Source organism: Gossypium raimondii, chromosome 7 (assembly GCF_025698545.1).
Source record: "Gossypium raimondii isolate GPD5lz chromosome 7, ASM2569854v1, whole genome shotgun sequence".
NCBI lineage: Eukaryota > Viridiplantae > Streptophyta > Magnoliopsida > Malvales > Malvaceae > Gossypium > Gossypium raimondii.
Window position 1 is genome coordinate 43,131,470 of NC_068571.1, and position 26,287 is coordinate 43,157,756.

Below are 26,287 nucleotides of genomic sequence, written 5' to 3' on the forward strand. Positions count from 1 at the left end.
TTTGAAAAAAAAGAGAGCTTTTTCTTGTAAATTGTTCGACTAATTCAACCACTTCTGAAAACTTTAAAACAGAAAAAGTTTAAATAAAAATTCTATGACCTCAAATTATGTAAAAAATATTTAAATGAAAAAAATCAATATGGTCTGAAAAGTAATTAAGAAGAAATCTATGGGCGATATATTAAGTAAACGGCAGCGTTCCGACCCAGGTATTGTGGCATTGGCTGTTAAAAGTGTGGCCCACGTACGCTCTCACTTTATATACCAAAGATTCTCGCAAAATTTTCATCGAACGCCATCATTCTTCACCTTCTTTTTATTTCAGAAAAATAATTTCAAATTTTTTCAAAAAAAGAATTCGCCGTTTTTAGCAAATCGAAATTGAAGAATCACAGCAAAGCAAAGCAAATCCGGTAATTTTCTCAACAGGCAAGAAGATCAAATCCCTTTTTTAGTCCTTGCATGTATATATATCGATATATAGTATTACTTGTTACTGAATTTTTTGAATTTTCTGTTGTGGCTATGGAATTTATCTGCGTTTCGAACTTTTTAGGTAGGTATTTTGGTTGATGATTTTTTTTTCTATCGAAATAGCGACTGTTTTTAATCCTTCTTCTATGTATATATATATCGATATAGTATCACTTGTTACTGAGTTTTTTTGCTTTTGAATTTTGTGTTGTGGCTACGGAATTTATTTGCGTTTTGAACTCTTTAGATCGGTATTTGGTTGATTTTATTTTCTATTTACTTGCTGGATTCGAGAAAGTGGAAAGAAAATATCGAAATAGCGACTGTTTTTAATCCTGCTTTCATGTATATATATCGATATAGTATCACTTCTTACCGAGGTTTTTGAATTTTGTGTTGTGGCTATGGGTTTTTATCTCTGTTTTGAACTTTTTAGATCGGTATTTAGTTGATGATTTTATTTTCTCTCCACTGGATTCGAGAAAGTGGAAAGAAAAGATCGAAATAGTGACTGTTTTCATCGTTTCTTTTTGACTGTTGATTTTGATCTTCACAAGATGATCGTCGTTGATCATTATCGCCGATTGCATCTATTTTGATCACTGTTTTTCTTTGCTGCTGTAATTTAATTAAATGAAATCTACAAATCGATGTTTAGTATAGTATTTTTATGTAAAATTATACACTGTTTTTTAGCTCCTTTTTTTCAGTGTGGCTTTGTTAGGTTAAAAGTCTTTTAGATCTCAAAGGTATCTGTAACGTATAGAATTCCTCTTAGTTGTCCAATTTTTCTTTTTAATATTTAATACAAAATTAATAATATTAAAACTCCACTTACAAACAACTCCTTGTGTTGGTTGGTTGGTAGAAGATAAAAAACCCAAAAGAAATAAAAGAAAGTCATTACTCTTTCAAAATACATCTAATATCATATTATTATATAATTTGATATTTTATATATTTTAAATTAGTTTGCTATTAGTTTAAAACTTAATCAAAGATATCGTAATTACACACTATAATGAAAATATCCTTAAATAGCATATCTTTTATAGAATAAAAAAAATATGCAGAATAACATTCAAAGCTAAACCTTTATAGTTTTTAAGGTACTTCACTATTTATCCAAAACTTTATTTGTTATTTATATTATTATTTTTATAAAATATTTATTACAAGATTCTGTTTTATCATGATCTAATTTTTAAAATATTAATGGTAAAATTTAAAACTTTACGAGCTTAGGTTATCATTAGTGATAAGTAAGATTTACTAATTACCATCCAAAAATTGGAAAGGAGGCAATAGGGTGACTGATGAGAGAGGTTTTCCTAGAATTACAATTTTGCTGTCTCGCCTTTATATAAAAAAATATTTATTTTTCTAATTAAGGTAAAATTTAAAAAAATCTATAATTGATGGAAAATTTGATTTTATTGAGAAATGGGAATTTAGATAGGGTCCCACAAAGTTATTTCATCTCACATGATTGGTACAATGAAAACAAAATCATCTGTCTATGCGTTGGAAAGTTACAAATGAATACAATAAAACAAAAATGAAAACGATAATTAGAAGACAAAAGAAAGAAAAAAACATTTTTATGTTAATTTTAGCCAGCTAGGATCTCGAGCCATTCAAATTCTTAATTGTCCTTTTAATCCATTTATATTTAGAAAAAAATTTAATTGCTGATATTATTTTTCTTTTAATTTAGAAAAAGAAGATTGAAATCCACCTTACTAAAACTACAAACGACATGCATTTTATATTTCAGCATGTAATTCACATAAAATGTCATGACTTAATTTGAATAACTGCTCTCTTAATTTTTAGCCATTTAGTATTTGAGTTTGATATTTTCTTTACAATATTGTATTTAATTTTTTTCAGTATGTTATCTGTATTTGGAAAATAAATACATTTTAGTACCTATAAGTAATAGTATTAATTTTTAGTGTTTAATTTGGGTTTAGATGGTTGGTTTGATGAAAGTTAATTGCTAATATTATTAGATTTAAATTTTAATGATTTTGTTAATAAAATAAATCGTGTTAAATTTAAATTTGTATATTTTTGTATTTAATTTGTCAAATGATTGATTTTTTCGGTTTTAAGGTTGGTTTGATTAAAGTTAATTACTAATACTATTAATTAATTTATTATTAACCCTAAAACCTAAATTAAATACTAAATAGTTAATACTGTAATTTTCAACTACCAAAATGTATAAAATTTGCCAATATAGTATTTCATTGGAACAAAAATTGTCAAAGCCAGATACTATATTTTTTATGTCAATCACTTAAACATAAACACAATAAATTATTAAACACATTAAAATTTTAAACATGAATGAAATCCATATATCACACTTGTGAGCTAATTCATGTTATTTGTGTTTATACAAGTCATGTTTATCACATTGTTTTATTGTTTATTAAACCATAAGTTACATGACGTTAGTAACGTAACATCAGCAGAGGGCACATATTTCTTAGAATAGAAGAATAGAATCTGGGAGTTTTATTTGTTTTCTCTTTCTTATGGGTAATGGGACTATGAGAACTATATTTGCTTCTAATATGATTTTATTCAAATTAACATGTCAATGAAACTCGGTCATTTCTAGATGATTAGATATATTTTTTTTCAATTTTGAATTGTGAACTCCAATGATCACAGGCGAACATGGAAGGAGACAACCTAGTAAGTAGTGAAATCCCAGTGACGAAAGCTGTTGAGGACACTGAAATTATTGCCGATGCGGTTAAGGTATTTGCATATCTCTACTTTCTGCAATTTTTATCAGTTTTATCTATTGAATACCGTTTAACTGAAAGCAATTCAGTCACTGTATTACACTCTTGAGTGTTTGAGGTTCACAATTAGTTTATAATAATGGTAAAAAATTACAGGCCTCAAATGGAGACTTGCCGCTAGTAGAAAAGGAAGAAACCACCCTGGATGGAGAATTCATTAAAGTAGAGAAGGAAGCAGTAGAGATGAAAGATGGTTCTAATCCGGCTAATCCTGCTTCTAACCAAGACAATGAATCGACCATCGAAAGAAGCTTGAGCAATCCTGGTAGAGAACTACTTGAAGCTCAAGAAAAGACGAAAGAACTCGAGCTTGAATTGGAAAGAGTGGTTGGAGCATTAAAGCTTTCTGAATCAGAAAACAGAAAATTGAAGGATGAAGTTGTGCTTGCTAAGGAGAAGTTGGATGAAGTGGGGAAAAAATATGAAGAACTCGATCTCAATCATAAGAAATTGCAAGAACAGATCATTGAAGCTGAGCAGAGATACAGTTTACAGCTAAGCAATTTGCAAGAGGCTTTGCAAGCTCAAGAGACGAAACAGAAGGAACTCACTGAAGTAAAAGAAGCATTTGATGGTCTCAATATTGAGATCGAAAACTCGAGAAAGAGGATGCAAGAGTTGGAGCAAGATCTGCAGAGTTCCGTTGAAGAGGCTCGGAAGTTTGAAGAACTGCACAAACAAAGTGGTTCACATGCTGAGTCTGAGACACAGAGGGCTTTGGAGTTAGAGAAATTGCTTGAAACTGTGAAACTTAGTGCAAAAGAAATGGAAGATCAGATGGCTTCATTGAGGGAAGAAGTCAAGGGACTCTACGAGAAAGTTGCTGAAAACCAGAAAGTCGAGGCAGCACTTCAAAGCACAACAGCTGAACTTTCTGCTGCTCAAGAGGAGTTGGCGCTTTCGAAATCACTGGTGTCAGACTTGGAACAAAGACTTAGTTCAAAGGAAGCTCTTATAAATGAGCTGACTGAAGAGTTGGAACAGAAAAAAGCTTCAGAATCCAAGGCAATGGAAGATATCTCAATTCTTGAAATTACTTTTGCTGCAACTAAAGAAGATTTTCAAGCTAAGGTTTCCGAGTTGGAAGATATCAAGTTGAAACTGGAAGAGGAAGTCAAAGCAAGGGAATTGGTTGAAGCCACACTGAAGGATCAAGAAGTCAATGTTTTGATTGCACAAGAAGAATTAAGTAAAGTTCTAAATGAAAAAGAAGCTTTGGAAACAGCCATTGCAGATCTTAACAGTAATGCAGCATTGTCGAAGGAGCTGTGCAACGAACTTGAAGAAAAATTGAAGCTTTCAGATGAGAATTTCAGTAAAACCGATTCTCTATTGTCCCAGGCTTTGTCTAATAATGAAGAGCTTGAACAGAAACTGAAATCTCTTGAAGAGCTACATAATGAATCCGGAGCTGCTGCAGCAACTGCTACTCAAAAGAATCTTGAACTGGAGGATATACTTCAGGCTTCAAATGAAGCTGCAGAAGATGCAAAATCGAAACTGAGGGAGCTTGAGGCACGTTTTATAGCAGCCGAGCAAAGGAATGTGGAGCTTGAACAACAGTTGAATTTGGTAGAGTTAAAAGGCTTTGAATCCGAGAAAGAACTGAAGGAATCTTCAGAGAAAATATCTGAACTTACCAACAAGTTGGGGGAGGTCATGGAAGAAAAGAATCAGTTGAACAATCAAATGCAGGAATATCAGGAGAAGATAAATCAGCTCGAATCAGCTCTAAATCAGTCAACAACACAGAACTTGGAGCTCGCGGAAGAGTTGAAGGTTGCTTTAGAGAGAAGTGCTCACCATGAGGACAGAGCTAATATGAGTCATCAACGCAGCCTTGAACTAGAGGATCTGTTCCAGACATCTCATTCCAAATTAGAGGGTACTGACAAAAAGGTCAACGAGTTGGAGTTGTTACTTGAAGCAGAGAAGTACAGGATTCAGGAACTCGAGGAACAGATAAGCAATTTAGAAAAGAAATGTGGAGATGCAGAAGGCGAGTCTGTTATGTACTCTGATAAGGTATCCAAACTCGCTTCTGAACTTGAGGCATTCCAAGCTAGAACATCGAAACTTGAAATTGCACTACAAATGGCCAATGAGAAGGAAAAGGAATTGACCGAGTGCTTAAATTTGGCAACAGATGAGAAGAAAAAGCTAGAAGAGACATCGCAAAGCTCCAATGAAAAGCTTGTGGAAGCTGAAAATCTGGTGGAAATCTTGAGAAGTGATTTAAATCTGACACAACAGAAACTGGAAAGCATTGAGAATGATCTTACGGCTGTTGGTTTGAGAGAAAGTGAGGTTATGGAAAAGCTCAAATCTGCTGAAGAGCAACTAGAGGAACACGTTAGAGTATTAGAGGAAGCTAAGGCGAGAAACTCAGAGCTCCAGTCATTGCATGAAACTTTAACAAGGGATTCAGAACTTAAACTCCAAGAAGTAACGGAAAATTTCAACAGCAAGGATTCTGAAACGAAATCTCTGTTCGAGAAATTGAAAACATTTGAAGATCAGATAAAGGTGTATGAAGAACAAGTTGCTCAAGCAGCTGGACAGTCTGCGTCTTCAAAAGAAGAATTGGATCAGAGCTTACTGAAATTGGCTTCTTTAGAAAGCACAAATGAACAACTCAAAAGCAAGATATCGGAGTTCGAAAATAAAGCTCTTCAGTCTTCCTCAGAGAATGAACTTTTGGTTCAGACAAACATTCAGTTGAAGGGCAGAATTGATGAGCTTCAAGAATTGCTTAATTCAGCTCTTTCTGAGAAGGAATCAACTGATCAAGAGATTGCTTCTCATATGAGCACGATTAAAGAATTATCTGACCAGCATACGAAGGCCTCAGAACTTCGAGCAGAAGCCGAATCACGAATTGTGGAAGCAGAAGCTCAATTACACGAAGCTATTGAGAAATACTCAAAGAAAGAATCAGAATCCAACGATCTGATTGAAAAGTTGAATGCGCTTGAAGTCCAAATTAAAACATACAAAGAACAAGCTCATGAAGCATCCACAATTGCTGTATCTCGACAAGTAGAGGTTGAAGAGACTCTTTCCAAATTAAAGCAGCTTGAAAGCTTTGTCGAGGAACTGCAAACCAAGTCGGCACACTTTGAAAAGGAGAGTGGAGGACTTGCTGAGGCAAATTTTAAGCTTACTCAGGAACTAGCCGAATACGAGTCAAAACTCGGTGATTTGGAAGGCAAATTGACCGCAGCCTTGACCGAGAAGGATGAAACAGCTGAACAACTTCACATTTCGAAGAAAGCTATTGAAGATTTAACACAGAAGATTACTTCTGAAGGGCAGAGTTTACAATCTCAGGTTTGTTGAAAATTAGTATAATGGTTTTTTTCTATTGCGAGTTCGATTTATAAAATTGGTTTCTTATTCTTTTTAATGTTACAGATTTCTTCACTAATGGAGGAGAATAACTTGCTCAACGAAACACATCAGAGCACAAAGAAAGAACTTCAATCTGTAATATCACAGCTTGAAGAACAATTAAAAAACGAAAAAGAAAATGAAGAATCTCTAAAATCAGAGATTAACAATCTCAAGGCTGAGATTGCGGAGAGTTCCTTACTGCAAACTCATGTCAAAGAACTTGAAGAACAGTTGGTGACGGTTGAAGCTCAATTGAAAGAAGAGGTGCACTATAGTCTGTTAATAAAGAAGGATACTGATCTTTGACAAGTTTTCTAATAATTCGGTTTCTTGCTCGTAGGTTGAAAGTGTTAAGACAGCCGCCTCTGTAAGAGAAGCTGAATTAACTTCGAAATTAGAGGATCATGCACAAAAGATTAGTGATAGAGATGTTATCAATGAACAAGTGGTTCAACTTCAACGAGATTTACAACTTGCTGAAACAACGATCACTCAACAGGTTCAACATTTATAAAAAAGAATAGACATTTTTTTCGATCATTTTGCCATATGATGAATTGATGAATAACACCAAGTTCCAAAATCAACTTTTGTCAACAGAAGGATGCAGATTCTCAGAAAGAGATGGATCGAGAAGCAGCTTTAAAACATTCCATCGAAGAGCTCGAAGCCAAAAACAAAGAAGCATTACACCTCAAGAAACAAGTCAAAGAGTTGGAAGATAAATTGCAAGAAGCTGAAGCTAAAATGAAGGTCAGTTCATATTCAAGATCATTTTCTCTACATTTTCATGAGAAAGTATTAAGTTGCTTACCGCCAAATCATGTGTTGCAGGTTGCGAGCAGTGCAGCCGAAGCAAAGGATAGTGTAGAGGTGAATTCCAGAGATATTGATGGATTAACATTTTCAACACCAACAAAACGAAAGAGTAAGAAAAAGTCGGAAGCCGCTTCCGTACAAGTTGCTTCCTCTTCTTCATCAGCTACCCATACTGAGGCTTCTCCTTTGACTAACTTAAAGTTCGTTTTCGGAGTAGCCCTCGTGTCAGCGATCATTGGTGTTATTCTTGGAAAGCGTTATTAATTTAGGGTTTTTCCCCCTTCCTTTTTGTGTTTGATTTTACTACGTTGCTGATTTTTGTTTTCTTTGCATTTTCCTTCTTTAAGTTATGAAGCAGAATAGAAAAGCTTTATTGCTCGGGTTTTGAGGTTCGGTTGGGGAACTTGTTTTCATTCTTTCCCTTGCCCGCTTTGTCAAAAACAGTCAGTTTTATGCATATCGATATTTAAGTTTGTATGCTGTAAAATTGAATTGGATTGATCATGTTTCTGGTTTATATCTCCTATCAAAACTCTATAAACCGTAACTATGTCGGCTCTTCATTTTCCCTAAAGTATCTGAAACCTATATCCATCTCATGGACACGGGTATGCAGTATGATTCTCCAAATATAGGGAAAGGAGTAAAAAATAACAAACACTCACCTCTCGAGTCTGAGTAAGATCAAAACCTATCATTTTCTCAGGGAAGAAACTTACGAAGCATTCTTAAATAAACTTCATGTAACCGATTAACAATCGTTAAATGCAAATTAAAGCTATGATTGCAACTGGAAGCAAGACATTTTAGCCAGGGCTTAGTACAACATTCCGGTTGGTTAATATTCAAATCCCTAATTTTAGCAGTGCCTCTGAAAGGAAAAATTGACCCAACCTAAACAAATTGCACAAACGACGATTCTCATGTGAAGTTTGTATTAAGACTTCGAAACTTGCTTAATAATTATTGCAACAGGTAACTATTTGAAGGAGCAACCATGAATTACAACCACATTTTTCTACAAAGAGCAACCTCTGATACTGTACAGCTTTGCTCCTTCTCGGTCCGTATGCAAAAGCGGAAAACTAGACTTTAAAGTAGTAGTTTCAACTTTACAGGAGAAAATTTTCCTAAATCCATACTATTTATTCCGAGCACTCGAGCAAAATTTTCCTTTTTCTCAATTTCTCCTTGACTAGCTATGACATAATTGGCAACAACTACTAATTCTACTATGGAAAAAGCATTTTAACTACGAAGTTCACGTGACGGAGGAAATAATAATCAGCAATCTAAACTAGGTGAGAATTGAACCGGTTTTGATGCACCATAGCATTGTCTTCATATCTCCTCCTTGACCCCCTTCAATCCATTGAAAATATCTAAATCTGTAAACCCTGCACATGGACCACATGTATAAGTTTACTTCATCTCCGAAAACTTCTATATACTAGGAAATATAACACAGAAAACTATACTTACTTGTACTCAAGAAGTCTTCGGCTTCATCACTTGGAGGTGTTAAAGTTGTTCTGTTACCAACAGGGGGATCAAGTGACTTCCAATCTGAACTCTCAAGATTGTCCGGAGATACCTCAGTATCGGCAATCCAATCTTCAAGAATATCTTTGTTGTTAAATGCAAGGGGATCCAGGGAATCCTTTTCTTGTTTTTGAAGAACCCTGCAAAAGAAATTAGTGGAAACTCAAAATTTTATCACGACCCTGTTACTGTGGACTTCCTAAAGATTGAAGTTAGGTTTGGTGTTTTGACTTACATTTGTCTCAGATATAAGTTGTATTGAACAAAGACGAGATCGCTAAGCCTTTGACGCTCGAGAAAATTTCTTGTGTTGTGTATTTCTTCGATGGAGATCTTGCTTGGTTTATACCCAATTGAACTGCAAGTTTGACTGAGAATGCGGATGGCCAAACGTTGCAAATTCGGGCAACCTCCACCGTATATAGACCACCATTCACCTAATAATATGATGAATATGACAGACAATGCGATAAGATCACCATTGTAACTTAGATACGTATCTCTCTCCTACACTTTTAATCATTAATTCCGAAGTAAAAATATATAATAGTTCGAAAAACAGCAGATTAGTTTTCTTATAAAGCATATCGTAAATCTATGAAAATCATACCGTAACTTTCTTCAGGATGAAAAGATAACAAATGAAGGCCCCTGTACTAGAAGTCAATTTGCATTTTGCCCCTTTTACTAAAAAAAAGGGGGCAAATTAGTCCATGAACGTTAAATTAAAGAGTAAATCAGGCCTTTTTGTTAAAAATTCATCCATTTGTACTGTTAATAGTAGAAATAGATGGAATTTTAACAGAAGGACCAGTTTGCTCTTTGATCTAATATACAGGGACTAATTTGCCAAATTTTTTAGTAGAGGGGGCAAAATACAATCCAACTCTTAGTACAGGGGTCTCCACGGTACTTTTACCCCTAAAGTTCTAAATAAGCAAGAAATAGCAATATGGCGGTTCCGATCTATGCAAGGATACTTACCGGGAAGTAAATTATCTCGGGCTCTGACTGCCATTGGCCTTCCTAGATCTCCCGTAGCATTCTTGTATAAATTTATTTCTCTAACAACTTGGTCCTGGATGTTTGTATCAGGAACTAACCTCTCTATGCTATCAAATACGGATGATAGGATATCATTGTGTATATGTTCCTCGGTATTGTAGAAAAGTTTCGGGTTAAGGAAGAAACCCGCAGCGTAAAGAGGGAGATGCCGTTGTTGTTCCCATCTATTATCTATAATATTCCAATAGACCATATAATCATCTTGCTTGACAAGTTCTTTCTTAATCGTTTCTTTTGCTCTGTAAATCCCGGCATAAACATATCCCATTGCGGATCTTTTCTTGCTACCAACTATTTCTAGGACTCGTAAGAGGGGATACGTTATACGAGCAATCAACATACATGAATTCCAAAACGAACTATTGTTAACAATATCCGACATTGCTTGACCCCCAGGTTTCTTTGCATACGGACACTCGAGCCAATCCTGAGAATTAACCATAGCTTGTAAATTTAGCTTGAGATCAGCCATTCTTTTCAACGTTGAAAAGTTCGTAGCAAAACAAGTAAGTGCTGGTTCCACAACGTCATTCCCAGAAGTAAATTTTCTTATCATATTCAAAACCGAACTCTGATTGTAGATGAATCTTGTCAGAGATTTAGCTTGTTCGATTGTTTCGTTTATCCACTCGAGGTTACTGAAATCTTGAAGCATCAAATCGACACAATGTGCTAAACAAGGAGCCCAATAAAGAGAAGGAAATGATTCCATCAACCTTTTCCCGGTAAAAAGGTATGGCTCTTCACAATTAGTGATTACTTGCACAACTTTCTCGGATCCTACTTCTTCGATCACCTGTTTAAGCAATTCAAACAAATAATCTGCGGAATAAACAGCATGTGATGCATCCACGGATTTCATAAACACAGTTGCTTGAGGACAATAAACCAAAAAACTTAACAAAACTCTCCCATTTTTCGTTCTACATTGCTCAACTATAATCGAACACCCTGTCTTCCCCCACATTGCTTTATTCCTATCGATATCATCCTTTACTTCCTCAATTACATTCTTCAATATCCATCCCCGAAGATCGTTACAAGACGGCGGTACAACCCCAGATCCTCCAGAAGCAATACCATCAATCATCGGTTGGAAACAAACCGAGTTCACCGCATCTAAATTAACCCCAATATCATACAAGAATCTCCCTATGGCCATATGAATCGGATTCTCTCCCCCATTTGGAACCAATGCAAGATCGGTTTTCACACAAGGATAGTTACTTTCAATCAAATTCCAATCCCGACCCCGACCCCGACCTCGTTTCCTACCTCTACCAACTTTACTAACCACATTAGAATCACCTTCCAAAGTGTTCAAAACCGAAATCGGTTTAATCCCAAAGTTCATATCATCATGAGAACCCAAATTTTCGACCTCACCACCGATATTCGGATTACTACTACTACTACCACAAGCTAGTAATTTCGGAATCAATTTTTGTTTCTTATCTTGTTTAACTAAAATCCCATTCAAACTTTCTTGCATAACGGACCTAACCCCTTGAGGAACTTGTTCACAAATTGGTCCCTGACCTTTTCGACCTGCTAAATGTTCTTTAAACCTATGAATCCCACCCCCTTTAAACAATTTCCCACAATACATACATTTAATTTGTAATCTTTCACCATTTTTAAACACTTCACAATGGTTCCAAGCAGGATCTTGTTTTTGCCTTGTAATTGATATAGGAACCAAATTCAACTCCATTCAGAAAAACCCTTTTTACAGCATTAAGAAAAGCATATACCCTTTACTCAAAACAGTAAAATTTAGCTGAAATTATAAGAACTTACTTGATTTTTTTTCTGGGTTTTTGGTGGTTCATCTGATTATGTGAACCAATTGAACCGGTTGTTTTGAACCCAAATTAGTTTTGAAGGGGTTTGAGGTTGAGGTTTCAATGGAAGATTTTAACAGCTTTGTTTGATCTAAAAGGGATTTTTATTTTTTGGATTAACAAAAAAAGATTAAGGCTTTTTTGGGTATAATTGGTTTAGATGTTAATGGCGATTGGTCGGAGTCAGACCGGGTAATTTGATCTGGTCATCGCCAACGCCAACGAAGAAAACTTTTTTTTAAAAAAAAAATTGGGAAAATAAGGTTTTATTTTTTAAAATTAAGGAAATAAGTTAAAATGGAAGTTTTATTTTCTTTTTTTCTATCAATTATTACTTAAATTGTGTTTAATTATAAATACTTTTAAAAAATATTTTACCTAGTATATTTAAAAATAGGGTAAATTGCTCTCAAGGTCACTAAACTATTTAGTAAGTTTATATTTTGGTCATTCAACTTTAAAAAGTTATAGAATAGTCATTAAACTATTCAAAAGTTTCCATTTAAGTCACTGAACTATTCATTTTTTTTATTTAAGTCATTTGGCTGTTAAGTTTTTCTTTTTAATTCTAATTAGCAAGCTCTAAGCGATGATTCAACGATCGGTATGGTGGATCAGTACCCATCAATGAGTAGAAGAACATCAATGTCAGATATCAAAAAAGAAAGTTGTTTGGATTTTGGTTTGCAAATTCATGACGTTCAAAGTTATTTCATGAAAAAAATTGAACTGTAGAAGAGAAGGAGAATGAGAATTTTCAATTATTGCAGACGGTATAAACAAAGAAAACCATACAACAACTATTTTAACAACTCAGTGACTTAAATGAAAACTTTCGAATAATTTAGTAACCATTTGTAATTTATTGAAGTTGAGTGATCAAAACTTATACTTATTAATAGCTTAGTGGCCTTGGGTGTAGTTTACCCATTTTATTATAAATTATCATTTAAATTTGTTTAATCATATATACTTCTAAAAACATTTGTACCTAGTATTTTTATTAAATTTAAAAATAAAATATTAATACTTTTGTTTCACTTTTTTAAGAAAATATAAAAGAAATTCATTTATGTTTTTTCTTTTCTCTTATTTCATTTTATTAATGAGGTAGAATTAATGCCCTTAATTAGCTGAAATGTCAGTTAACCTAGGCTCTATGATAAAACTTAAAATATAAGCTTGGTAATTTTAAATATATAAAATATATAAATATTAATCCAAAAATATTTTTAATATTTTTTAAATAGTAAAATCTACTTTCTAAAATTGTTGCCTTAGCCTCAAGCTTAAGCTTGAATTTTTTTAAAAATTAATATTTAAGCCCGACTAATTTACCTATAAAGGTCCATTTCCAAGTATATTTACGAAAATGGACCAATTTCTATATTATTTACCGGAAAGGGCCGATTTTGGCAAAACGCGTCCACGTAGGAGCTTTTTAGGGTGAAATTTCCAGCAAATTGCACCCTTGGGGAGCGTTTTTGCCATGTCAGCACAAAACGCGCTGACGTGGACGCGCTTTGCTGACGTGACAAAAATGCTCCCCCAGGGGCATGTTTTGCCCCGTGTTTTTGTCCCCTACAATTATTTTTTTGACCGTTGGGGGGTCCAACGGTAAAAGAAAAAAAGAAGTATAAAAACCCCCTCCCTCCTATTATTTCACACAAAATTTAGCAAAAAACTCTAAATTTCTCCCTAAATTTCTCAAAGCTCTCAAATTTCTCCTTAAATTTCTCAAAACTGTCTTTAATTAATTATTTCCTTTAATTTTCTTTCTAAATTAGTATTATTTTTTTATAGTTTTAAAAATATTTGATCGTGTTAGCAATGACCGGGGACTTAATTCATCTCGATCATAAACATATCCCCGTCAAACAAATGAAAATGGTAAGGGTTAATTTTAATTTTTGAATATTATTTAATATTTTTTTCATTTATGTAATTTTAATTAATTTGTATTTTATATTTTTTTATAACAGTCTGTAGATCGGGTGTTACAATGTTATATTCGTAATATGGCTGGTCCTCCATCACCGTTGATAGAAAATTACTTGAGGGGAGCGGGTTTTTGGCACGTGGCCACTATAGGCCGGGGTTGCAAGTTGGACCTGAAACTCATCAGCGCGTTAATAGAGAGGTGGAGACCTGAGACACACACATTTCATCTTCCATGTGGAGAGTGTAACATCACTTTGGAGGACGTGCAATTACAATTGGGATTGCCGGTGGATGGGTCCGCACTCACCGGGTCCATTCAATCTGCTGATTGGGGAGCCGTATGCTACGAACTTTTGGGTACGATTCCAGATAATATTTACGGAGGTCGGATCGAGATGGGCTGGTTACGAGACATATTCCCGGAGCCGAGGAATGATTCGACTAAAGTAGAAAGAATATGATATGCTTAGGCATACATCCTTTAGATGATTGAAGGTTATTTGATGCCGGACTTATCACGAAACCTCGTACATCTGAGGTGGTTGTTGAAACTCTTTGATTTTAGAGCAGCTGGCGAATTTAGTTAGGGTTCTGCCGTGTTGGCAACATTGTACCGGGAGATGTGCAGGGCGACGCCACCAAATAAAGCCAAAATCAGAAGTTGTCTATCACTACTACAATCATGGGCTCGGTTTTGCTTTCCATTTTTACATCATCGAGTGAACCACCAATATACATTCTCACTCATAACGAGGTAAATTTTTTATTTGATTTTACAATTATTACATAGATTTAAAATAAAATTGTATGCTAAAAATTTATTTAATTAGGTGGAACCATTCAGCGAGTTATGTTGGAATACCTACTGCTCTTGAAGATATACGGCTTCTATTAGACCAACAGTAGGAAGCGCAAGTAAGTATTAAATAATATATATACATAAAATAGTCGTTTCATATTTAGTATTTAGTATTATGTATATAACTAATATTTTTATCACGTTCATATAATTTCAATGGACACCATACGAGGATCCGACAATTCGGACAGTAATTACAGATGAATTCTTTCAAAATCTGAACATTTGACATGTTAAGGTCCCATTGGTTAACTATGCTATTGTCGAGATGCACCGGACGGATAGAGTGTTGCAGCAATTTAGATTTTGACAACCGATTTCCAAGGCACCTGAGGTGATCGATAAAGAGCACAAAGTTGACTTGCGGTAAATGAATACAAATTGGCCAATATTCTTCTCGGAATATATCGAAATTTTAAAAATCAATATGATCATATACCTATTCCCAAACTAATCATCGTCCCAGAGTTAGCGTGCGCGCCAGATTACACGCCATAGTTTAGGATCAATAGCAAGCCATATTTGTTATTGAAAGAGTAGAGACGTCAGCAAATCCGTGTCGAAAAGGAACGACGGGGCCCTTTAAATCCAAGGAGAAGGGATGACGACACGGGCCCATCAACAGTGCCCACACAATCACCGCGCCCAATGCCTCAACCGATAACACCTATAGCACAGCCCCTTCAGATTATGCCAAGTGCATATCCTAGCCCTTATATGTATTCTAACCCTTATATGTTTCCTTTTTCCCAATCCTATGCCAGGTTGGAATACATGTCCCGGTGCATCTCCTTTTTCGATGACTCCGACTCAACCGACGATATATAGGCCATCGTCACCGGAGAGGTCAAACGAGGCACCGTCGGGGAGCTCATCTCATTACCAATCCCCATCGCCTTATGGGATTCAAATACCTCCGCTGTGGGTGATGCAAACACCTCCACATTTTTTATTCTATCAAGTTGGATCATCCTCCCAACACCCACAACTGGAGCAACCACAACCCCCACCGAAATCTGAACCAATGAGGAACCCAGCATGTAATCGTCGACCACCCCCATGTGGCACTGATTCCGATCGGCACATACATTAATTTTTTTAATATATTTGTAAAAATTGATTTTATATTGTTTCATTTAATAAAATAAAAGTTATTTTTAATATTTTAATAGTAAATTATTTTTATATTTTTAATAAAATAGAAGTTCTTTTGAATAAGGCGCAATAGAAATAATGCAACATAGTTTCATTATAGCAATTATCAACTATTTATGTTTGGACATGATCGAATTGTATGACCTGGGTTCCTACACCATCTGCACAACTTCTGTTGGTTCGTTCTTTCCCGGATATCCATATTATTACATATTTTACTCGAGCAAGGTCGACCTTTGGGTTTGCAACGCAATTCTCTATCCGGTAACAACTTAAACGGAGTAAGCGATACAGACAACCACTTACGTTCATTTGGGACTAGTGGAATACGTGTCTCCACACATTGTACATGTATTATATTTTGTACACTTTGTCGACATATCTAATGGGATTCAAACAGAGAATCTAACAAGTTGCAATTGCATGAGCGCATGAATAACAAAGTGCGTCAAACGTCCCACAGTTGTAAGTCCTATTTATCAGGTGTACACAATATTGCTCGCTGATAATATATTGGCGTGGTCTGTCAAACTTCGTCACACGAAACCATAGGTTGTCGCGATTGTGACACATTGTGTGCATGGTGTTGGCCCGCGCATTCGCCTTGTTAATTTCTTGCAATACCTTCCAGAACCATACATAACCTCCCTGTATTTGGCCTTTATAACTCGCTGCTCACTTTGGAAATAGTGCCGCCAAACAAAAATATGTCTCTCGCACAACCGAGGTTATCGGCAAATGAAATGTTCCTTTTAGAACAGAATTTATACACTTAACTAGGTTTGTGGTCATATGACCATATCGTAGGTTGTCATCATATGCTTGTGTCTACTGTTCGAAAGGTATGTTATAGAGGTAGTTTGCGCCTTGATCGTTAACTGAACGCAAAATCCCCAACATCTCATGAAAATAATCCTTATTGATCTCGTACCCTGCCAATATAAGTTGATAGTGAAAATTACATACCACTATTCCATTCAGAATAAATTGAATATTACAAATGAAATTATATTAATAGAGATTAAATACCAATGTTGGTTATTTGTTGTTCAGTGGTAGATCGATATTGCCCGTAGTAGTTGGACGCAACGTGCTTTAGACAATACGAATGGTGTATACGATCCCATAGGCTTCCCTGTCGCTCAATTGCGGCTAGTATTCCAGTGCCTCGATCCGATATAACGCAGATATCAGGTTGGGGGCATACATGCCTCTTTAACCTAGAAAGAAAGAAATCTTAGTCATCACTTGACTCCCCCGATGTTATTGCAAACGCAATTGGAAGGATTCTCCCACCGTCATCCTGTGCCACAGCTAGCAATAGCCTATGGGTATATCTACCATACATAAATATACCGTCAATTTATACCAATGGCTTACAGTACACAAATGCGTCCCAACATTGCTTAAAGCTCCAGAACAAACGTTTGAACACTTGGCATCCACGGAGCAATCGGTTGTTGTAGTACGCAGGGACCGTTTCAAGGTATGTTATGCAACCTGGGATGTACCTCTTCGGCACCTGACACCACTGTCACACCTCATTATATGAAGCGTCCCACCCATTATGCATCTTTTCCAGCGCCTTCTGCTTAGCTATCCAAGCCTTGTGGTAAGAAAGCGTGTACCTCAATTGGCTATGAATATTGGCAATTAAGACCAACATAGAAGTCCTAGGATCCGCCTTCAACATCGGTAGTATTAAGCTAGCTATCATACTTGAATCCATTTTGGGATGATCTTGTGAAACACCTATCAACGAAGTACGTTAAATAATGCAACATTAAGTAATAACACTATTATTCAAAAACTCTAAACACCCAGTGATACTGTACCGGCAACACAGGTATGTGGAAAAAATAGAAAGACAACTCAAGTAGAATTAAATTCTTTTAGTTTTTGAATTAGTAGTTCAAATATCTAAAGACATAAAGTCAGTGAGGGTGAAATGTGTAGTTTAGGGTGAAATTGAAATAATAAAAATGAAAATTTTCGCTAAGTCATGACATTAATTATGAAATATACTCTTTTATGGTGGATACAATGACCTTTAGATATCTTTCTAATTTGGTAGTTTATGAAAATTTAACATACATCTAATAATTGTTGTTACAATTTTATATGAATCATTTTATAGTGAAAGTTTATATTAAAATCCTTGAAGGATTTTCAAGACTGAATGCGTAGAATATGGGATATTATGTAATGTTGTCACGAGGAGAATAAATATGTGTTACTCTTTTTCCTTTAACAGATGTTTTGTCTCATTGAGTTTTATCTTAATAAAATTTTAATGAGACACATTATTTACCAATGGACATTCAATGAGGAGTTTTATAAATATTTTATTATTAAATGAATGGCCATCAAGATCAAGATGAATTTCATATATATTGAAACTAATGTTTGTTAAAAGTAGAGTTCTATTTTCTTTATTCCTTTTATGTCTATACATGTAAATTTTGGACACTGAAGTTCATTTCCTTCTTCAATTTTTTTTCTTTTATTATTATGACAACATTATAATCCCATTTGTGAAAATTTTATTTTTCAATTAGTATATAGAATAATTATCAATAATAACAATAATAAAATGAGATAAAAATAAAGCCAGTTAAAATTTCCAATACATTCATTTTATTCTTTCTTTTACATTTTCCTTTATAGTTTTAACCTTTTCTTTTTTTTATACATGATGTATTATCATGCGAAGAACTTCAACACCTCTTAAATAATATTTCAATTTCGAAACTTATAGGTAAAAAATTAATGTGTAAAAGTCACATAAAAGTCTTAGATTAAGAACAGAAAATGTATTACATAATAATTTAAGTAAAAATATTATGAAAATTTTATATTAATAATTATATTATATTTTACTTCTTTTATTTAAAAAATAATAAATTAATTTTTATGCACTAACTCAAATAATAAATTAATCATTTCTATTAAAAAAATTTCATTCGACTGGCAACTACCCGTAGTCGCATCCTCCTCCCCTACCGACGACCCAACCTCCATCTTCACCCCCTTTACGTCGGCCTTCTCCCCCTCATCCGTTTTCCACCAAATATTTCTCTTATTTGTTCAGCCATTGGTACTTTGTTTTCACAACCCGTGTCGATTCGATTTCTGAAGCCAACAATGGCATGTTCTCTCGAGGCACCCGTGACTAATTTTATCTTCACTTAGTTTCATGAGACTACGTCCGTAATCAGAATGCAGCTCACTAACAAATCAATTAACAATTATAAAATATATATACAAACATTAAATTATTTAATTCTCCATCTTCCATAGATCTATGAAACAAAAAACTTGAAATCAATAAACCACTCAGATAATTATATGAATTTGTAACAGATACGAGAAAAATCAATAAGAAACCCAGAAAATATCTCATTGCACAACAGACTCAAAATTCAAATCCAAAATGTTAAAGAAACTACATAAAAAGCTTTAACACCATTAGAATGAACCATTCAAAACCTAAGTTTAGTAAAGAACCACCTGTTCTTCCCCGTCTTGAACCTCTCTTGAAACCTCTCTTTAGTGGCCTTACAAGCCGCCACTTTCTTGTCCTTGGTCTGGAGAGCATCGGCGTTGACCACGTCTTTCAAATCCACGTCGAGGGTGTAGCGCGTGGGCATCAGGTGCTGGTAATTCACTAGCTTGACGAAGCATTTCACGCGCGATTTCTTCGCCGTTTTCTTGGCCGAGTCCTTGCGGATGACTTTGCTCGGGTACTTCTTTATCCCGGCAACCAAACAATGGCCGTAAGGGCGGTCGCGTGTGCCTTCGTCAAAGGACCTAACGATCACGGCTTTGCGACCGGCGTATCGGCCTTGGAGGACGATCACGGCCTTGTTCGGTTTTAGAAACTTCACCATTGCGACGACAGCGGCGGCGATGGATGTGATTGTCGAAAATGATAAACTTGAAATTGAGGTGTATATATAATAGTACGAGTGACTGAAAACCCTAGCGCTTTATTGATGAATATTAGTGGGCTTCTTTTATGAATAAATTTGGGCCTTATTTGGATTTTGGACCTTTACCCAAAATTTTAAAGCTAAATTACTATTTTGGTCTTAACCTAATAACTCCAAAATTGGGACTAAACTTTTTTTTTAGTAGCATACTTATTTGTGAATGTGAAATAATAATTGTCGAAACCATCTTTTGAAAAAAAATATATTTTAGGTTGTCGACTTTAAAAAATGAAAATTGGGAGTTGCCACCAATCTTTATTAGGGTGTGATTGGATCACCTAAAAAAACGACTTTGGTCTACGAGTTTTAGAAAAACGGATCCGGGAGTCAGTTACGTATGAGGAAGGATTACCTCCCTCGTAACGCCCAAAATTGGTACCTAGTTAATTAATTAGTGTCTTAAGGTCGAGAATTTGGAAAAAACGTAATCCTTAGCAAAACTTAAAAGACTACGTATTAAGACCCTTATTATTTCAGAGAAAGAAGATACCACACCCAATGCGTTAGGGCACAGCATTCTAATTTTCCCCAAAATGAATTGGGTCAAAATACTTGTACAATAAAATTTTAAAAGAACATCCACTTATCCAAGATTTAAGAAATCACACCCAATACGTTATGGCACGATTCCTCTAGAATCCCAAACTCGGAATATTTCCTTCACTTTAAAAGAACATCCACTTATCCAAGATTTAAGAAATCACACCCAATACGTTAGGGCACAATTCCTTTGAAATCCCAAACTCGGAATATTTCGTTTATTATTTTTAAAAAAATCTTCATTTCGAGAAATCAATGCGTCACATTCAATACGTTAGGACACAACGTGTTGAATTCCCAATAATGAGTTTTTATTTTTTTTGATTGAAGAGAAATGCTCGATTATCGGATTTAACGAAGAAAAATCGGAACCCAATACGTTAGGGCTCAATTCCCTTGAAAATCCCAAATACGAACATTATCTCAATTTTAAAAAATTTTCTATCTTTAAATTTGAGTAAAAAATGATGTAATGTGATTTTATACATACAAATGCTATAATAATAATAATAACAATAATAAATACATCATCGACATAAAAATAATATAAGCAAATGAATAAAAAAATGTAATCCATGACATGCAAAATATTAAATGTAAACACAATTATACAATGGATGGGATAGCAAACAAATAAATAAGGATCAAAAGATGTACACATGGAAATTATGAAGATTAAAATATACATATAATTTACAAATAAAATTTTAGGTCATAGAATTTATATATAAATACAATACATAATATACTTATGAAAATAAAGAAAAAATATAATTATACGTACATATATAAAATAATAAAAATAAGTATATTTTAAAAAAAAGAAAAAAAGGGTGAGTATTTAATCACTTAAAAAATGTAAATATATACATATAAATATGAAAATATTCATTAAAAATAGGAAAATATTCGTTTAAAAAATATATATGTGTACATATAAAAGGAATATATATAGATTAAAAATAGAATAAAATAATAATTACACTATTAATTAATAAAATGAATAAAAAGAACATAAAAAACTAAATTGAATCGCAATTTAAAAAATCTGGGGTAAATCCGCAAATAAATAAAAGTAAAAGGACTAATTTGAACGCGCGAATTACATAGAGGGGCTGGAAGGGAAATTTTCCTTTCTCCTCTAAAACGGTGTCGTTCAAAAGGATTAAATTGGAATTTAAAATAAATAAAAGGGTAAATTAAAAAAAATAAAGAAAACTTAATTACAAAAACATTAAAAGGTGGAGGGGCTAAATAAAATAAATAAATAAAATTCGCAGTGGTATCACCTTCTCCCTTTTTTAAAATCGTAAATAAGTAAAAAATAATAATCGAAAGAAAAAAATAGTAAACCACATTTAAAAACTGCCAATCGTTCTTTTTTTATTCCTCCTCCTCTTTTCTCTTTTTTTTTTCTTTTTTACAATGAAGGGAGAGGCCTCTATTTATAGTTGAGCCTCCCCAAATCCAACGGTACAGATCAATTACATCAACGGCTGAGATTAAAGGGTATCTACAAATTAAATCTCTAAGATTACAAAATCATATATTCTAAGATTGCATATCATATCTAAGATTATATATCATATCTAAGATTTCATATATCATATCTAAGATTGCATATCATATCTAGGATTGCATATCATATCTAAGATTGCATATCCTCAAAAATTATGTTTCCATATGTGAGCCCGGGCTAAAATTGGGTATTACAGCTGCCCCTCTTTGCTCGTTGTCGTGTAACAGGAACGGAGCAATGACTTTAAAAATGCCCAATTTTGCCCGGTCTTGCTGGAACATGAAACTCTTATTCTTCAAGTAGCCTCATTCCTTCCTACTGCATCTTCAGAAGTATAGGAGCTAGTGCTTCAATCTATTCCACTGCAACTGCAGGGAGATAAGACTTGCAATCTTCAATCTATTCCAATGTTGCCCAGGGAAGTAGAATTACTGGCTTCAATGTACTCCACTATAACCACAGGGAGGTAAAATCCGCCATCTTCGATCTGCTCCACTACTGCTTAGGGAGATAAGATCTGAAATCTTCAATCTATTCCACTATTGTCCAGGGAAGTAGAATTACTGGCTTCAATGTACTCCACTATAACCACAGGGAGGTAAAATCCGCCATCTTTGATCTCGCTCCACTATCGCTTAGGAGATAAGATCTGAAATCTTCAATCTATTCCATCGTTGTCCGGGAAGTAGAATTACGGCTTCAATGTACTCCACTATAACCACGGGAGGTAAAATCATCATCTTCGATCTGCTCCACTACTGCTTAGGGAGATAAGATCTGAAATCTTCAATCTATTCCACTGTTGCCCAGGGAAGTAGAATAACTGTCTTCAATGTACTCCACTATAACCACAGGGAGGTAAAATTTGCCATCTTCGATTTGCTCCACTGTCAATGCAGGAAGGCAAGATCTGCTATTTCACTGATCTGTTCTCTGTGGAACATGACCTGTACAATGAACCTAATTATGCCTAATGATTTAGGATGGTATGATCAAAATGCATCAAATGCTCCTAACTAGACATGTGTGAATGGAGTTTGCATGAATGCAAAATTTTATTTTTTCGAGAATGATCCCGCTTAGGTCGTCATTACTCGAAGTTTATTAAGGCTTTGTGACTGACGTGCTACAACGCCTTCTTGCTTGATTGGCTTTTCTGAAGAAACATTTAGCCAGGTTGCCCCCCACTGTGAACCTCCAAGTTTAATCCATTGGGGCGCAAAAATTCATACCATCGTTCTCCCACTGCAACCCAAGAGTATATGACTTTCCTTCAATCCTCTCCTATCACAATTCAAAGATACAGGATCTAAATCTTTCTAGTCTCTTACACCATTCCCAAGGTGTCGTACCAAAGGCTCACGCGCAACTGAAGGCTCTCTTCCCTGAGGTAACCTCTTTCTATTGCTTGGTGATCATTAATTGCTTGTTGATCTAGGTTTTGTCATCAACACGACATCCAATTTTTTGACAACAAAATCCAAAGAGAAAGTCCTAGTTTAGACTGTTCCTTTTCAGATTTCCAACCTTTAAACCCGGTGCGTTCTAAATAATAGTCCTGTTTCAGGCTCTTGTATTATTTAGAAACTTCTAGAGTAATATGCAAAACTTCCTTCGTGAAAGTTTTATTAGTCCATTGATCATTATTCTAATGCAACATGCTTGCAAAAAGAACAAAACGATGGATGAAATAGAGATAATTCTGAGCATAACTTGAAATAAATTATCAAAGATAGTAAAGAAGAATAACAAAGAGATTAATTGGGAATACGTATCTTGGAAACAAATGAAGTGTTCCGAGAATAACAAATTTAGTATAAATAATATGAATATTGGGTGCCCCAGATATCGCAGCTTGAACTTCTCTGTACAATTTTTTTTTGAAGATCCATCTGAGTTTGACATGTGTTTAGGAGATCCACAGTACTCTGCCAATGCCCCAAGATGTTGCCTACCTTTTCTTGATAATTCAGGTATAACAAGATCACCACATGCCCCAAGTTGCTCTAATCACCTTGTGCCCCATTCTGATCAATATTTGAGCCGCCCTTTTCGGGTTTTCAACTCAAATCCCCTTTGGTCTCAAAGTGCCCTTTGCGGGTTTTCACTTTAGCCTCTCCATTTTTTTTCATTTTTTGTTTTTGTTTTTGTTTTTTTTTGTTTTTTTTGAATCTGAACTCATAGGATTAGACAAGTCTTCGTTATCCCTTTCGATCAGAACCAATGTAAAATCTTCTTTGTGATCAAATTTCTTTGATAGAGCCTTTTGGGCATAATTTTAACTATGAAGAAAACTTTGGATCTTCCTCTTCAATTAATATGAAATCCAACAACAGAGAAATGACAACTTGACTTCGACGGGCTAAACCATTATGAGCCAAAGAAGAAGGCATTGCCCCGGCAAAGAATGCATCGTTCATGATGTTAATCTTGAACATATTGTAAATTTTTTTTAGTGAATTGTTGTTCAGATTACAATGTCAATGCATACCCAAGCATGACCATACGAAGACATCTTTGAACTCTTTGAAGTAACTCAACAAGGTTCTGCTTCATTTCTTCGTTTATGCACGTTCCCTTAAGGTCACAATCTCCATTGTCTCCTTATGAGGTAAGATTTCATTCCTGTTCGACCATCTGTAACAAGTTTGAAAATAGGCTACAATCTATGCCATCTTTAAAGTCATGAGATCCCTCTAAACACAGATCCCACTAAAAGGAACTTCAATTTAATAAACATCACTCATGTCGTTGATATCTGGGGACCCATAATAGGTACCAAAGAATATACAAAAGAATGTATGAATAATCATTTGTACAATTATGAATGAATAGAATAATATGGAAAAAGATCCGAAAGAATGAAAGTATAATTATTCGAAAAGAATGAAAGAATATTGGCTTAAAAAATGAATGCAAATATGTATTTTATTAGAATAACAACGTTTAGACATGAGCCTATTTCATAAAGGAATTCTTATTGCCTCTAGGCTGAAGGCAACAAGTGTGTTTTAAATATTACTCTGAGTAATCTCTAAATACTACAGGGGTTTCTTCTGCAGCCTAATTATTTAAAACACTCTCAAGTCTATAAGGGCAAAAATCTGACAAGGTCTCTTCTTCAGTTGTTTCATCGTGAACACTTCTCGACGCCCCTTCATATTCAATCATGACTGGGTACTAGATGAACCATCTATCTTGACAATAGCCATGTTAATGAATTTTTCAACTAGCTTTTTGAAGGTAATGTAATTTTCTATAGAATGCCCTGTAATTCCTGCATGATAATCACATTGTGCACTTGCATCATACCATTTGAGATACGGGGGCTGTGGAGGCTTCTCATGTAAAGGAGCAACAACATGCGCATTGAATGAGCTTTGATACAGCTCCTTGTACGACATTGGAATTGGCGTGAACTGGAGCTTTTCAGTACCTCGCTTCACAACTAATTCTTGTCTTGAAGAACCCTGTTGGTTAGCAATCGATTTGCCGTATGTATTCACGCTGTTCACCTCATTTCCCTTTTCTTTTGAGGCTTGCCTTCTGTTATTTCCTCCAGCATCAATCTTTCCGCTCCTTATGGCACTTTCAATCATTTCACCATTCATGATTATGTCAGAAAAGCTTTTTGTCGCACTCCCTAACATATGTGTGATGAACGGAGCTTTCAATGTATTTATGAATAACATTGTTGTCAAAACCATCTTTTTGAAAAATAAAAGTTTTTGGTTGTCGACTCTAAAAAAAATGAAAATTTGGGAGTCGCCACCAATCTTTTATTGAGGTGTGATTGGATCACCTAAAAAAACGGCTTTGGTCTACGAGTTTTAGAAAAACGGATCCGGGAGTCAGTTACGTACGAGGAAGGATTACCTCCCTCGTAACGCCCAAAATTGGTACCTAGTTAATTAATTAGTGTCTTAAGGTTGAGAATTTGGAAAAAACGTAATCCTTAGCAAAACTTAAAAGGTTACGTATTAAGACCCTTATTATTTCAGAGAAAGAAGATATCACACCCAATGTGTTAGGGCACAGCATTCTAATTTTCTCCAAAATGAATTGGGCCAAAATACTTGTACAATAAAACTTTAAAAGAACATCCACTTATCCAAGATTTAAGAAATCACACCCAATACGTTAGGGCACGATTCCTCTAGAATCCCAAACTCGGAATATTTCCTTCACTTTAAAAGAACATCCACTTATCCAAGATTTAAGAAATCACACCCAATACGTTAGGGCACAATTCCTTTGAAATCCCAAACTCGGAATATTTCGTTTATTATTTTTAAAAAAATCTTCATTTCGAGAAATCAATG

General features: G+C 34.7%; 3 protein-coding genes across 4 annotated transcripts; 1 reads left to right on the top strand and 2 right to left on the bottom strand.

Moving 5' to 3' along the window:
* The first annotated feature begins 255 nt into the window (after window positions 1-255).
* On the top strand, window positions 256-8,025 carry LOC105789583 (uncharacterized). Of its 2 annotated transcripts, none has more exons than XM_052633389.1 (7): window positions 256-413; window positions 3,160-3,249; window positions 3,393-6,626; window positions 6,711-6,953; window positions 7,030-7,188; window positions 7,290-7,442; window positions 7,524-8,025. In XM_052633389.1, the coding sequence occupies exons 2-7, from the start codon at window positions 3,166-3,168 to the stop codon at window positions 7,770-7,772; spliced, it is 4,122 nt and encodes a 1,373-aa protein (XP_052489349.1). In that variant the 5' UTR covers window positions 256-413; window positions 3,160-3,165; the 3' UTR covers window positions 7,773-8,025. The 2 variants fall into 2 exon arrangements, with proteins under 2 accessions (XP_052489349.1, XP_052489348.1); XM_052633388.1 differs by having other exon boundaries at window positions 271-429.
* Window positions 8,026-8,425: 400 nt separating this feature from the next.
* Window positions 8,426-12,211, bottom strand: LOC105789599 (uncharacterized). The gene is made up of 4 exons (XM_012616974.2): window positions 10,035-12,211; window positions 9,286-9,487; window positions 8,991-9,190; window positions 8,426-8,905 (listed from the first exon to the last, which is right to left on the bottom strand). Exons 1-4 carry the CDS (start codon window positions 11,827-11,829, stop codon window positions 8,850-8,852), a joined length of 2,253 nt encoding a protein of 750 aa, XP_012472428.1. The 5' UTR covers window positions 11,830-12,211; the 3' UTR covers window positions 8,426-8,849.
* Window positions 12,212-19,232: 7,021 nt separating this feature from the next.
* On the bottom strand, window positions 19,233-19,856 carry LOC105789578 (60S ribosomal protein L27-3). The gene has a single exon (XM_012616952.2). The coding sequence runs from the start codon at window positions 19,802-19,804 to the stop codon at window positions 19,397-19,399; it is 408 nt and encodes a 135-aa protein (XP_012472406.1). The 5' UTR covers window positions 19,805-19,856; the 3' UTR covers window positions 19,233-19,396.
* Window positions 19,857-26,287: the final 6,431 nt, after the last annotated feature.

What these genes read in the sequence shown, in the direction of transcription:
- LOC105789599 (XM_012616974.2), bottom strand. Translation starts at nt 11,829, where the DNA reads ATGGAGTTGAATTTGGTTCCTATATCAATTACAAGGCAAAAACAAGAT. An exon ending in CCGAGATAATTTACTTCCCG is followed by an intron (nt 9,488 to 10,034) that starts GTAAGTATCCTT and finishes TCATATTATTAG; the next exon opens with GTGAATGGTGGTCTATATAC. An exon ending in AACTTATATCTGAGACAAAT is followed by an intron (nt 9,191 to 9,285) that starts GTAAGTCAAAAC and finishes TTTCTTTTGCAG; the next exon opens with GGTTCTTCAAAAACAAGAAA.
- LOC105789583 (XM_052633389.1), top strand. Translation starts at nt 3,166, where the DNA reads ATGGAAGGAGACAACCTAGTAAGTAGTGAAATCCCAGTGACGAAAGCT. An exon ending in AAACAACGATCACTCAACAG is followed by an intron (nt 7,189 to 7,289) that starts GTTCAACATTTA and finishes TTTTGTCAACAG; the next exon opens with AAGGATGCAGATTCTCAGAA. An exon ending in AAGCTGAAGCTAAAATGAAG is followed by an intron (nt 7,443 to 7,523) that starts GTCAGTTCATAT and finishes CATGTGTTGCAG; the next exon opens with GTTGCGAGCAGTGCAGCCGA.
- LOC105789578 (XM_012616952.2), bottom strand. Translation starts at nt 19,804, where the DNA reads ATGGTGAAGTTTCTAAAACCGAACAAGGCCGTGATCGTCCTCCAAGGC.